This window comes from Canis lupus, chromosome 6 (assembly GCF_003254725.2).
Source record: "Canis lupus dingo isolate Sandy chromosome 6, ASM325472v2, whole genome shotgun sequence".
Classification (NCBI taxonomy): domain Eukaryota; kingdom Metazoa; phylum Chordata; class Mammalia; order Carnivora; family Canidae; genus Canis; species Canis lupus.
This window is the reverse complement of record NC_064248.1, coordinates 12610888-12624870: the sequence shown is the minus strand read 5'-3', so window position 1 is coordinate 12624870 and position 13983 is coordinate 12610888. Positions and strand designations below refer to the sequence as shown.

General features: G+C 48.5%; 1 protein-coding gene across 11 annotated transcripts in view; it reads right to left on the bottom strand.

The window, feature by feature from the left end:
* Positions 1 to 13983, bottom strand: part of RADIL (Rap associating with DIL domain) — a 127376-nt gene that overhangs the window by 73293 nt on the left and 40100 nt on the right. The window contains exon 7 of one of the 11 annotated variants that reach the window (XM_035717596.2): positions 1296 to 11712. The exons of the other annotated variants lie outside the window; for them this stretch is intronic. Within the exon in view, the coding sequence (XP_035573489.1) occupies positions 11509 to 11712 (204 nt within the window). The 3' untranslated portion in view covers positions 1296 to 11508. Of the gene's footprint in view, positions 1 to 1295; positions 11713 to 13983 lie in introns of those variants that run through there. 11 annotated transcript variants of the gene reach the window in all.

Below are 13983 nucleotides of genomic sequence, written 5' to 3'. Positions count from 1 at the left end.
GAACTCTCCTCCATCAGGTGGTGGAGAGGAGGTCTGCCTTCCCTCCCCCTTGATCTTGGGAGGACTTTTTTTTTTTTTTTTGGAAGGACTATTTAGCTGTATCCACCATAGAACATAGGAGAAGTGAAGACTTCCAAAGCTAGATCATAAAAGATCGTGTCTCCTACCTGGCTTTCTTTCTCTTGGGACCCATCTGCCTTGTTGTAAAGGGAAGCCCAGACCAATGGGGAAGTCACCTGGTGTGTATTAAAATGTCTTTGCTTTTGATGTTTTCATATCTGGGACCTTATAGCAACCATGGGAAGACTGCCCTTCCCAGGGGTAGCCAATCTCTGGAGAGTAAACAACTCACCTGCTAAGATATACCTTTCATATGCAAACCAACCAGTCGTTTCATATGCAAAACAACCAGTCTAGAGACCATACCTCCCCACCTCTATTGGGCTTAGACTCCAGACCAATATTCCCCTGTCCTCATCACCCCAGGACTAAGTGTCACACAACTAGGGTCAGTCCCTATGCCCCAGAGCCTGCTGAAATTCTGCAAACTAGCCAACCCCAAATCTGCTAATCCTAAATGTCATCTGTTCCTTCCCTCAGGAGCCACAATAAATCTAGTGCCTATGATTTTCTCTGGTCCCCTCTGTCCCCTGATGGGCCCTGAATAGGTGGTATCCTATGCCCCCTCTTCCTGGGAACTCTGAGGGACAAACTGTCTTTTCAATGTCAATCATCCCCTGATCTCTTGGCCTTGCCATAAAATCTATGTTTTGAAACAGGATATATGGTCATTCAGGGCCCCAGGAACCTACCAACATCACCCAACAGGATCTGTGAGTGAAAGCACCTTGGGGCAATTCTCATGCCAGCCTTCACATCCTCCACCTGAAGCCCATACTGAATTCACAACTGATGGAAGCTGTGAGAGATGCCGATGATTACTGATGTTTTAAGCCACTACAGGGACACCTGGGTGGCTCAGCAGTTGAGCGGTTGAGCGTCTGCCTTCAGCTCAGGGCATGATCCCAGGCCCTGGGATCGAGTCTCGCCTCAGGCTCCCCTGAGGGAGCCTGCTTCTCCCTCTGCCTGTGTCTCTCATGAATAAATTAATTAAAAAAATTTTTTAAAGCCACTATATTTTAGGGTACATTGTTTTACAGCAAGACAGCTGATGCAGGGTTTTTAATTTACTTATGCTTTCCTAAATAATTCAGGTTATCTACAGTGAACAGAGACTGCTTTGATAAAAGGAGTGAACAGACGTTATTTTTAAAAAGACAGCTGGACAAGAGGGAGGCATCTTGGATTTTTATTTTTTTAAGTGCTTTCTACTCCACCGCAAACAATAACATTCACCGGCAGGATTATTCCTCTTTACTACAAATGTTTATCAAATGTTGTGTTAATACAAAATGGCAATTTCACAAACACAGAGAGAGTCCAGTACCAGCAGGACATTTTTTAAAAGTCATGCCACAGATGCCAGTCTCCAACGTTGTAGACACAATAGGTCTAGAAAAACAAGTGTGACAGTCAGAGCTCCTGCTCCCCGCCCCTACCCCTATCCTCCCAGAAAGGCCTTCATAAGCAACAGGAGTGGGAATATGCCTAGTAAAACCTGGTGATATAAACAGGGCTGGCGGGCGATCCGTTCAGCAGGATCAGGGCTCAAAATTTGAAATTGGAGGCACAATGGTTCTTGCAAAATTGGGTCCATTCATTTTTCAAACAGATTCGCTGTCTCCCTCCTGCCTTCCCAGCCCTGCCTGAACTAAACATTGACACACATTCCTGAGGTCTCTGGGACCATCCTGCCCCAAGGTCCCTTAGAACATGGGGCTAATCACCAAAACAAGAGACCCAAAAATCTGGTCTTGTATTCCTCTCAGTGGGGTCAGGGTTCTGAGCAGCCAGATCCTCTAAAGCTCCTAACTTCTTTCTCTTTAACTGTTCCCATTTGCCCTTGGGCACCCAAGTTTCTGAGGAGCATCATGCTGACCCCACCCCCACCCCCCAATCACAGCGACTAAGTACCTAGTACCAATGCTCATGCCTTCCCAGGACAGAACCAACTAGAACAATTTCCAGACCGTAGGTTCAGACTCACTCATGAGGCATAAAAGCAGTGTTGTGCATTGCAACCAGCAACTTGAAAGAGTGACAAAAGATGGACAGGGGAGGGTAGGAAGCACCCTAGTGCATCACATAAGTAGGTCCTGTTTCAGCGATGGACGTGTAAATTGGAATCACATTATAGAATGTATTTCTGATGATGAGTGTTAATCAAAAAGGTTTGGAAAATGCTAGCATCTGGGAATAAATGGAGGACAGCTGACCCACAGAGCCTGCAGCTTAATCCCACATGATGGAGCAGGTGGATCCCAGGAAGCACAAGTGAGCCTCCTGTTACTTGCTATGGCTGGAATGTGGCACCTCCCCTCCTAATGCCACAACAAGGGTACAGGTGGGTTTGAGAGCCCATGACAAGGCCAGCTTTGCAAAGAGATGGTTGTTAGGACACCTGTGAGCTGAGGTAGTATGGGCAGAGACTCCATGCAGACCTGGGATAACCAGTTGTGGCTGAGCCCCACTGGACCCCAGTGACGAGGGGCCACTCTAAGCTCAGGGTTCGATGGCTGGGCCACATGGAAGTCCTTGGGCTCCAGTGTCCTTGCCCCCTGGAAACAGTCTCAGCCCTGGCCAGTTTCCAAAGGCAGGAGCCGAGCACATCAGCCTTTCATCCTCAGGCCGCGCAAGGCTCAGGCAAAACTGAGTGCAGAGATTGAGCAGCCAAAGGATGGCATCGCTCAAGTCTGGAGAACAAGGCCCTGGGAGGATGTTAAGGAGATGCCTCATCCCCTGCCCCAGAGCTCAGCAATCAGGGAGCAAGACAGTGGAAGGAAGAGGATGTGAGGCCCAAGAACCATGACTTGGATTCCAGCCCTGCCCTGCACCATGGATGACCTTGCACCAGTCACATAGCCTCTCTGAACAGCCTGTTTCCCTGTCTTGCAAGGTTTTACTGGGAGAAATATATGAAAACGTGAACATGTGAACATGTTCGGAACTGTGTGTATAGTGCCTGTTACACTGATAAAGTGGGGGGTGGAATGCAGAAAGATGTACCCAGGCCGCAGGCAGTGGCATGCTTGTAAAATAGCTCTCCAAAAATATTAGGCTCTGATCTGTAGCCTTTTGCTGATTCTTATGGTGTAAATATTCCATCAAGGCCAATCTCACACCACTCTCAGTTTAATGAGATACCAGGCCCCAAGATATTTAACAACTGGTCTCCAGAGTGCCCTAAGCAGAGCACACCAATACCTCCACGACTTCCTGGCTCGCACAGGCAGTGGACATCGTTAGACATCATGCAGGCGCCAGCAGCCATGCAGCAGGCAGCATCCCCTCCCCCACCCACACCTCCCTCTTCCGCCCCCCACCAATCAGACCACCTGAGGAACAGGCACGTGCTCCCCTGGCTCCTCTACAGTTCATGCCAAATGCCAGAGTTGCCTGCTCCAAATCTTCCAGATAAGCCAGCTCCTTGGCAGTGCCCAGGCAGTAGATCCCTAGATACCCTGAACCCCCAGGGACAGTGGCCAACTGTAGAGAAGGCTCAGTCCAATGACAGCAGGTGGAACAGCTGCCACTGGACGGCACAGACAGGACTCAAAGTCGAAGTGTGGCCTTAAGAAAATCCACTCTATTCAGGGAAAACTTTATGTGGAAAGATACTCATCAGAGATACCTACATCTAGACCAATTATAGATCCCTCTTGAATTGAAAGAACAGTTAAATATATTATGGTACAAATCTTTATATCTCCCATCCTTGTAATTTGGGATAGGCGTTCCCTCATCCCTACAGATGAGCCTTGGTGAGTCTGAGGTTCCCTCCTGAAAGGTCACTCAGACGCTCACCACCATACAGACTGGGTGTGTCTCCCCCGGGACCCTGCCTCCTTCACTCTGTAAGTCCAGGGCTGGCAGACCCACTGGGGAAAACCTGGGGAGCCTCTCAATAGCACTCTGGTTTGTCCTCTGATGTTCAGACTCACCAAGAGTAAAGGCCAGGGCAGTGTCCACACAGACCATGGCTGTGAACCTGTCTAACCTGGATACAAAGGGCCAACGCATACATGGGACTCCCTAGCCACATCTTCCCAAACTGGGAAGAGGAGACCAAGCTCCCCTGCTACCCCCACAAATGTGCACGGAGCACCGACTAAGCACTGGGTATGGTGGGCTGGGCACAGAGCATGGGCAGTGGAGACGCAGCATCTGCCCTCAACCAGGTGTCCCAGACTGTTGCTCACACCTCTCCTGCCTCCCTATCCTGCCCATGTCTCCAGGCTCAGCTAAAATAAGCTAAAAGGAGGAGAGTGCTGGCCTGTGATATTCACCACATGTGTGGCATTTGTGACCTCTGTTTAGAGGGAAAAGTCTAGATCACTGATTCTCCACAATGTTGGTCTCCCCAAGCCCTTTCAGGGGCTCACAAAGTGAAGCTGTTTTCACAATAATACTATGACATTATCTGTCTTTCCCTCTCCTGCCTTCATGCAAAGGTTGCCAGACACTACGGCACAGGTGATTGTCACATGCTCGTGCAAACACAGGCAGGGGAGTCCTATGGTGGTCTGTTAAGCCAGACGTTCAAGAGATTTGCAAGAACGTGAAACAGTGCCACTCCTCCTCCTAAGTCTCTTTTTGTCTGGACAAATGTTATTTCTAATAGAAAAATATGTTTCTTATGTTAACGTGTAATGAGTTGATCTTTACATGAACTAATAGGTATTTTGAAATACTACCAGTTTTAATTTCTAGTATGATGAATGTTAATATTAGATCTAGCCCATAAACAAAAGTTCTTTGGTGTCCTCAATAGTTTTTAAGAACACAAAGGTGTTCCAAGACAAAAAGTTTGAGAAACATTGATTTACATTGTCCAATAGAACATTCTGGAAGGATGTAGACTGTCTTTATCTGTGCTGTCCAAAAAGGGTAGCCACTGGCCACATGTGGCTATTGAGTACTTAAAATGTGACTAGTACCCCTGAGGCACCGAGTTTAAATTTTATTTAATTTTAATTGACTTAGCCACCTGTGCCTTATAGCTACCATGCAGAGAGCACTCCTCTACATGGAGTCTGGTGTTTCTCAGCCCATTTGGGCTGTCTTTATTTTCCATACACTGATCTATCAAAGGTGTCTATGCATGAAGGAAGGTTTCAGTGTTGTTTCTAGGAGGAGCTGGGTCCACAGCCCTCTGCTCCCCTAGGGGACCTTGCCTTAAACTGGGGAAGGGTCTTGCCATGCTGAGTCAAGCCAGCCCAGCCCACTCGTCTGGGCTTCATGCCCATCCCTGACCTGCACAGTTTGGAAATGGACCAGCAGCTGACAATCAGCTGAGTAAGACCACCAACTCCTTTTACAGCTGACCAGATGAAAGCCCAGAGAGGATACGTCAGCTGCCCAAAGTCACACAGGAAGCAGGAAGTCAGGTACACCACATCTACATGTGGAAAACAAGATCACAAGGAAGGGCTGATATATCCTCCCTGCCAGACCAGGAGGAACCATGCCACCTGTGCCACCAGACTGTGAGAGAGGCAGCAGGCTGCACATCCTGTCACTGGAGGGGGCAGGACTTGCATGGCCTTCTACCCAGAGCAGGGGCCACAGTGCCCAGGAAAGAAAAGAGGCATGGGAGGGAAAGGCATCAGCTCCAGCTCTACCCAGTTCTGTGCCCTGGGCATGTTGCTCCTCTGCTCTCATCCCTGCTCTCTGGGTACAAAACTGAGCTGTCCCACCCCTTCTGGCTCATATTCAAGGCCCATGCTGTTCAGGCTCCCAGCCTTGCACATTGCATCTCAAATAAAGCAATCATAAAAGAGGATGGGTCTGGGATACACAGATTCCTGCCAGCCACCTGTGCACAGGCCAGGTGTCCCGTTGGGACCTGTGGCTTGCAGCTTTTTACAGGGAATCCAATCCCTGTGGTAAGCATTAGCATGGGGGCCAGAGAACGTCCTCCCAGCCACCCTGCCACTGGGAGCCATATGGCTACACATTCTCCCAAATAAGCATCTTTTGAAAGCCTGAGTGGGAGCTTCTGCCAATGTCTCCAACACTGGCCTGAACACAGGGCTAGTGAATGAAGCCTCACACCTTTGATATAATCGTTCAGAGCACATGAACCAGCTGAAGCAAAAACATGAAGCCCACTATCATTTCAACTGCTCCCACCCACACGCTGGAAACCCTAAAATTGACTTGTCAGTGTTTTAGGGAGCATAGTGGAGTTGGGGAGAGCCCATGGCCACCATTTATAAGCTAGGTGCCCTTGGATGAGTTACTTAACCTCTCTGAGCCTGTCTCCAAATCAGTAAGATGGGATCATACCTACCTCGTAGAGTGCTTATAAAGATGATGTAAATCACAGGGCTTGGGACAGAGCTTATGCAACGTTAGCGACAGAGCCCAATTTCAGGGATGGCCTGTGTATACACACAGGCTGCTAAGGGGTATTAGTGCTGTGAATCTAGGAAACTAAGTGAGAAAGAGACAGCTCAAAGTAAGAACTGTGGTTAGGGCCCCCACTCCTGGACATGAGTCTGTCTTCTGGAATCTGACTCCATAACCTCATCACTAACATGTGGGGCATGGCCTCAAAGCAGATGAGCTCCAGAGGAGGGCTTCCAGAACCGGTGTTCAAACCAGCTGGCAGAGTTCAGACTCCAGAGTGCCATCCTGACCTATTGGTTCAGCCATTCAAGGGGGGTGGCAGCCAGGATCTGGGGTTCAGCAAACCTCTGCAGAGATTCCCTGGCCAAATCCTAGGGCCAAGAACACTGTTCTGACTTCCTTCCACAAAAATGACCTTTGCCCTTAACTTAGCAAGAGAAAGAGGCTCCATGTGCTGACTGCCATCTCCATTTTACAGACAAGGAGACTGAGGCAGAGGGAATGAAGGACATGGCGGAGGGTTGCATGCTGGTCTGTGTAGGGCTGGACCCTGAGCAGGTCTGATTGGTTCCAGGTTCCAGACTCTGCAGCTGGAGTGTCCGAGCAGCTCAGTGCCAGGCCTAGCCCTGCACAGGGACCCCGCAGAGCTGGTCTGTTCTCACAACTCAGCATCCTGGGCATCCCTGGCCAGTTGAGTGAGAAGCACAGGCAGGAAGCAGTGGGGCACAGGTGGGCCTGTGCGAGCTTTGGAGGGCCAGAGATGTATACCCCTTTCCAAGATATCTTCAGTGATGTCACTTGGTAGCTTGAAATCAGCCATAGGAGCATTTACACCATGGAAATCAGCAAATGCTACACACCAGTGCTTTAAAAAAAAAAAATCATTAAAAATGTTCAGCCCCACATTCTTCCCTGGCGGACAGACTTGGGGGCAGTGGATGTCCTTGGAAACAGGAGATCTGGCCATGAGACCTGACACTTGGAGGTTAGATAGTCCTGGCTTCAAAGCTTTGCTTTGCTGGTTAGATCCTGGGTCCCCTTGGGGAAGTTGCCAAACCTCTCTGTGCTTTGCCTTCCTGCTCTGTAAGATCAGCTAATAATCCTTACCCCGCTAAGGGGACTGTGTCAATCCATGGACAGAGCATCTATGAAGCCACAGCAAAAAGCCTGGCCCCCAGGAGGGGCACCATTTCGGTAAGCCTCTGCCTCCCAAGCTTCCTGCTTCTCCTCACACCTGCTGTGCACCATACCTGTGAGTGTACTCATGTGTCAGTGTACTCGTGTGGACCTGGCTGCTGGGACTGCCACAGGTTCTTTCAGGACCCCATGATGCAGTTCCCAGAGCCTACCTTTCAGCACCTGCTTGCACAGTGTATGGTGGCAAAGGTGATAAGTGCCTTCTTGACTAAGTCACCAGGTTCATTTCCCAGACCTCTGAGCATTACCTGCCCCTCTTAGCTTAGCTCTCCCTAACACCTGCTTCCCAACAGAGGCCTGAACCCAAATGCAGGTGCTCAGCAGAGCTGTGGGAAAACATTCAGAGCACTTCAGCTCTTGCAGACGAATACGAAAAAGAGTTTGGTGCACCGAAAACCCAGGACTGCAACATTCTCGGGAAGCCCTGTACATCATCCCACTGTGTGAGGCCCCCACCCACCACTAGTATGGTTTCAGGACCTCAGCCTAGTCCCATTGACAACTCCCATCCTGCACCCACCCCTGCCCGGTTCTGTCCTGGGATAGTCCCCGGCCTGAGCCCGATGCTGATGGAGAGAAGGATGCTCAGCCCTGCTCCTACCATATGTGCAATTTCCAATCAAGAGAGAAAGGCAGCTCTGGTCTGTGATGTTGGCTTAAAGTCCCCTGGCCTGAGAGGCTACTGGCCCCAGGGACAGCCCTCGGCAAGCTCTGCTCAGGGCCTGTCAGGGAAATCCTGCCAGCTGGCAGGCAGGCCTCCACCAGCAAGTGCACCTGCTTTGGCTTGCCCTGATGATTGCCAATGAATGGAGGATGCAAGTTGTCACCTCCAGGCCTGTCCTCTAGCCTGGCTGAGCAGTGGGAGGCAGTTGCCACAGTGGGAGCCTCCTGAACCTGCCTTCATCCTCACTTCTTGCCAGCTCCTACCCTTCACCCTGCCCCAACAGTGCCTGCCTAACTCAGGAGCAGCTGCTGAAGTGCCCAGAATATCAAAGAGGCCTGGTGACCGCCTCCCTGGCTCCTTGGGGCAGGACAGCCGCTTTGATGGATCATCCTGGCACATGACAGCCTCAAAGGTGGCCAGGAAGAGGGAGCTGGCATTTGAATTCCCAGTGCCCTGCCTTCTCTACCCCACATGGCCAGTGCACAGACCAGGATGCTTACCCACAGCAGGGACTGGCCTAGGAACATCTTTCCCTTTCCTGCACTGTCTCCGACACATTTTGGAGGAGGCCAGGGCCTGGGTTTGGGTGAAATGGAATGCTGGGAAACTCACTTTCACAAATGATGTTGAGGAAGAGAAAGGGTTCATGGGAAACCACCTAAATTGGAGCAAAAGGAAGGAATGTGGCCAAGGCCAACAAAACAGTGTCCTTACCAGCCTGTCCATAGTCAGAAATCCCACCATTCGTAATTCACTCCTTTGGGCAGTGCAGCTGACACTCCTAGAAGAGTGTCATCTCATTATCAAGGGTTGCTTCCCAAGTGGACAGCTAAGGATGCTAATTAGAATACCAGGCTGGGTATTTCACATTTGTCATCCTATCACATCTTTAAGCAACCTTGCAAGGTACCTTACTATACCCAGCTTATAGCTGAGGACACTAAGGTTAAGAAATTGGCCCTCACAAACAGAAGAAGCCAGATTTTATGTTAAGTCCGGCAAAATATAGCTCCTCCCTTAAAGAGCTCCTGAGTTGGGGGGCAGGTGCAAGGACCAGGATGATGAAGGACAGAGCTTCTAGCCATGGCGCAGGTAAGCACAGAGGGTGGTGGGAAGCAGGCGGGAGCACCTGAGTCAGAGAAGGTCAGAAGTCCCTCGACACTAATGCCTGAGCAGAGCTTTGAAGGATGAGTAGGAACAAGATGGGTGGACCAGCATCTCAAAAGTTGCGGGGCATAAAGGGGCAGGCTGTCTTGGGGAAAAAGCAAGCTTGAGTAGCCAAGAGGAGGGGGCAGGAGGAGCTGCAGGTGTCACATAAGGAGCTGAGCTCCAGAGTCACTAAAGGAGACCCAGGTCCCTGTCCCAGGCCACCCAGGCCCGGTCCTGTAACAGGGCTTTGGTTCTCATCAGTGCCTCAATGACAGGACTTTCACGTCAGCTTGGCATGGTGCTGGTGCCGTGGTCTGAGAGATTTCCTGACTGGTTTCCCATAGCTAACAAGAGCTCCTCCCCCACTGTCACAGTGTCCCTGCCTGTGGGCAAAGCCCTTCTCTAGGGGGCCCTCCCCCACAAAGCTTCCTCTCCCCACCCCCCAACCTTCAACCCTGACCCCATCTGAGGGTAGGCAGACCAGATGAAGGCAGCTTCCAGGGACTGGGAGTGCACCCACACATACATGCACACAAGGCACAAGAGGACAAAGCTAACCCCCAACCCCCAAAGCATCTGCCAGCTCAGAACCCGCCTGTCTGAGGAATGTGTCGGATGGTTTAATACTGGCTTTGGTACATGAGATTCCAGATGCTGGAACCCTGAAATACATTGGAATGTACTAGAACTAAGCATAAGGCATCCTGTCTTGGCTCACCCAACTTTGATTGGGAGCTGTAGGCTGAGGCTTGTCTACCTTGAGAGATGCTTGATTCAGAGATTCCCAGATTCCCACTCAGATCAGGAGCTAGGCCTGGATCCCCTCCCCAGTAAATGTCCACGTGCCAGGTACAGAGTGGACAGCCCAACCCTGGGAGGACACTATGAGGACAGGTCCCCAGAAGTCTTGTCATTGGGCTACTAGGAGCTTCAGAGGTGGGGGTATCCCAACACTGGGGACACTCTGCCCAGATCCCTATCAAACTAGCCAAGGCCTGCCTTCCTTCTGGGGCTTATCTGAGGAGCCTCTAAGGGCCATGATTTGCACCAAGCAAGAATCCGAAAGTTGGCATCACAAGCCCTAAATCTGGAGCAGGTGAGCAATTTCCTGGGATCTGCTTGCCCCCCCCCCCCCCAAGGAATGGCTCTGATCATTTCTATGGATTTTTCAGCAGAGGAATTGGCCAACTAACCACTTCCCAATCCCCAACCACTCTTCCTCTGTACTGAGAATCAGCTATGGTGTAGCCGAAGGCCAGGGGTTCCTCGAGCTGTCTACCTAGGTCTCCCTTCATTGTCCCCAGACTGCCCCACTCCAGGAGTGTCCCCAACAGGGAGAAGGAGTTCAGGCATAGTGTCAGGAGATAAGTATGCTCCCCTACATGGAGACTTCTAACTGGTCTGGTCATGATCCCACTGCAGAGCACAGAAGACAGAAAAGGCTAAGAAGGGCCATCCTAAGTGCTGAGTTGATAAGTCATGGCTGCCCAGAGCACCTCCTGGAGAAGAATACTGATACTGCACCATGCTCCATTTGATTGGTGATGTCTGCTGTGGTCATGGATATTCACCATCCCTGATCTACAGGCTGGGTGACTTTCCCTGAACAGGGCACAATTCCCCAGCCAGGACTTTGGTAGCAGAGGAGGCCCTGGCCAGCGGGGTACAAACAATCCACCAATTCCCTAACAGAGTTATGAGAACCCTAAAGAGTGTCTATTGGCCCAAGGTCCCCCAATTTGCCAGGACAATGTCTCTCCCTTTTCTGAAGATGTTAATGTTGGTTGTATTAGGAAATACTTGCCTAGAATAGAAACACATTGCAGGGTTAATTTATCCTCTGTAAAAATTACTAAATGCTTTCTTTCTCACCTGGGACCCTAAGGACATTCTGGCTACTACCAGAAGTAGCCTTGGACCCATCGAAAACTCTGCCCGTGGATGTGCAGATGGGCCTGGGCACTGCTCTGAACCAAAGTTCATAGAAATGCTTTTCATGATGCTCTGCCCCATGCATCGGAGCCACCTCACTTGGACACCTTGGCCTGCACAGTGCTGGGCAGATACAGGTACCTCCAGATGGCATAGTAGTGGGTGCCAGCACCAAATGCCACAAAGAGATGCCAGATGGCGTGAGCAAAGGGGATCCTCCCGTCACTCTTGAAGAACACCATGCCCAAGCAGTAGAAGACCCCTCCAGTCATCAGCTCCCAGATGCCCTCGGTGTTGGGCTGTCGGCAAGGACAAAGGTAGGGCACAAGTTAGAGGAGCAGCCAGCAAGGCTGGGAGCACCCCACAATCCCCGCCCACGTACTCAAAACAAAAAGAAACATGGATAGGAAGCCAGCCCAGATTCCCGGGTAGAAGGTCTTGACACATATTAATTCTTCCCAAAATTAATTCTCAAATGTTATTGATGTCTACCAAAATCTCAAAGACTATTTTATAGCGTATGTTTTCTAAAAATTAATACAATCTGTGTGTGTACCCAAAAGAAGTGAAAGCAGGGATGTGGACAGATACTGGTATATCCAGGTTTGTAACAGCCAAAATGTGGAAGCAAGGCACATGTCTGGGGATGGATTAATGGATAAACAAGTTGTTATTCGTGTTATTTCATACTGTGGGCAATTATTGCTCAAGAGTTAAAAAGGAAGGAAATCTGGCACCTGCTACAACATGGATGAACCTGGAGGACATGATGCTAAGTGGACTGAGCCAGACACAAAGGGACAGATACTGTAGGATCCCACACAGATAAGGTCCCTGGTGTCCACTGAATCCATGGAGACAGAAAATAGAATGGAGGTTACCAGGGGCTGGGGAAGGAGGAACAGAGAGTTAGTGTTTCCTGGGAACAGAGATTCAGCTTGGGGTGATGAGAAAGTTCTGGAGATGGCTGGTGGTAACAGCTGCATGAGAATGTGAATGTGCTTCATGCCACTCAACTATATACTGAAAATGGTTAAAATCGTAATTTTTATGTATACTTTATCACAATTTTTAAAAAGGAATATATGTCCAGGGAAAAGAATTTTAGAGAAATCAAACAAAAAATATTAAGAAAAAAAGGAGTCATCCTAGCCATCAGAGATGAGCAGTATTAATACCTGAGCAATAGGTAGTTAAAGGGAATGGCAGAGACCCGATGAGAGCCATCACACCATCCCCCACCCCCTGTCTTCCTGGGTCCACCTGTACACGAATTACAAGCTGCCACTGCTAACAGTATCCTTCCAGAAATGTTCTCTCCACGAGCAACATGCCATATGCACTTTGTACATAATGATGCATAGGAAATGATCATTCTAGATCGATGGACTCACACCATCCCCACCATGCTGCAACGCCACACTGGGTTAACTGGTCTATGGGGGACCAGTCTGCAACCCATGGCAGGAGACATTTCCATCTTTTGAACAGCTGCATAGTATTTCATTGTCCCTGTGGACACTAACTGATCCATTCAGTCCTCCAGAGCATTGTACTCACATATTAATTACACAGTAACAACGTTAGGAATATCTAGAACCTCCTAGCACTTGCTAGGTGCAAGGCACCGCATGGAGGGCCTTTGTGCCACCGTCACAACTGCCTTAAGAGGCGGGCATTACTCCAAGTGACTGTCATGAGGATACGCCCACGACACGTGCTAAGTGAGGAAAGCATGCTGCAGAGCAGCGCATTTCGTGTGACCTTATTTTCGTAGAAGAACAAATAATTCAGTATGTCTGCATATCCACGTAGATTTGCATATAAATAAATAAAAAGGACATACAACAAACTGAGTGGTGGTTACAGCTGGAGCATTGTATTAGGGAGGACATGGAAGGGGGCTTTGGCTCTTTCACACATGTTCAGACTTATTTTTTGCAGTGATTGTGTATTTAAATATACACTTACTATATATAAGTATATATATGTCCTTAAATATATGTAATATATGATTGGACAGATAGTGTATAATTTAGTATTTATTTAGTGTAATTAATAAAATTTAAAAATTTTAACATAAATTTAAATGATATTTTAATTTAAAAAACATTTACTATAAATTATATAATGTAATATGTACTTCATAAAATTTTTAAGAACCTTTTTAAAATTTATTTATTTATTTATTCATGAGAGACACAGAGAGAGGCAGAGACAGAAGCAGAGGGAGAAGCAGTTTCCTTGTGGGGAACCTAATGTAGGACTGGATCCCAGGACCCCAGGATCATGACCTGAGCTAAAGGCAGACACTCAACCGCTGAGCCACCGAGGTGCCCAAATTTTTAAAAACTTAAAAGTATATTTAAACAAATAGTTTTAAGATTTCAAAACATTACAATGTAATATTTAGTTGAATTCGTAATATTTTTAAAATAAATTTAAATTTTTAAAAATTAAAAATATTTAATATAAATGATATAATGTACTATTTATTCTACTATACTTCATACATTTTTAATTTTTTAAAAAGACATTTAGATGTTTAAAAAAATTTTAATGTTAAAAAT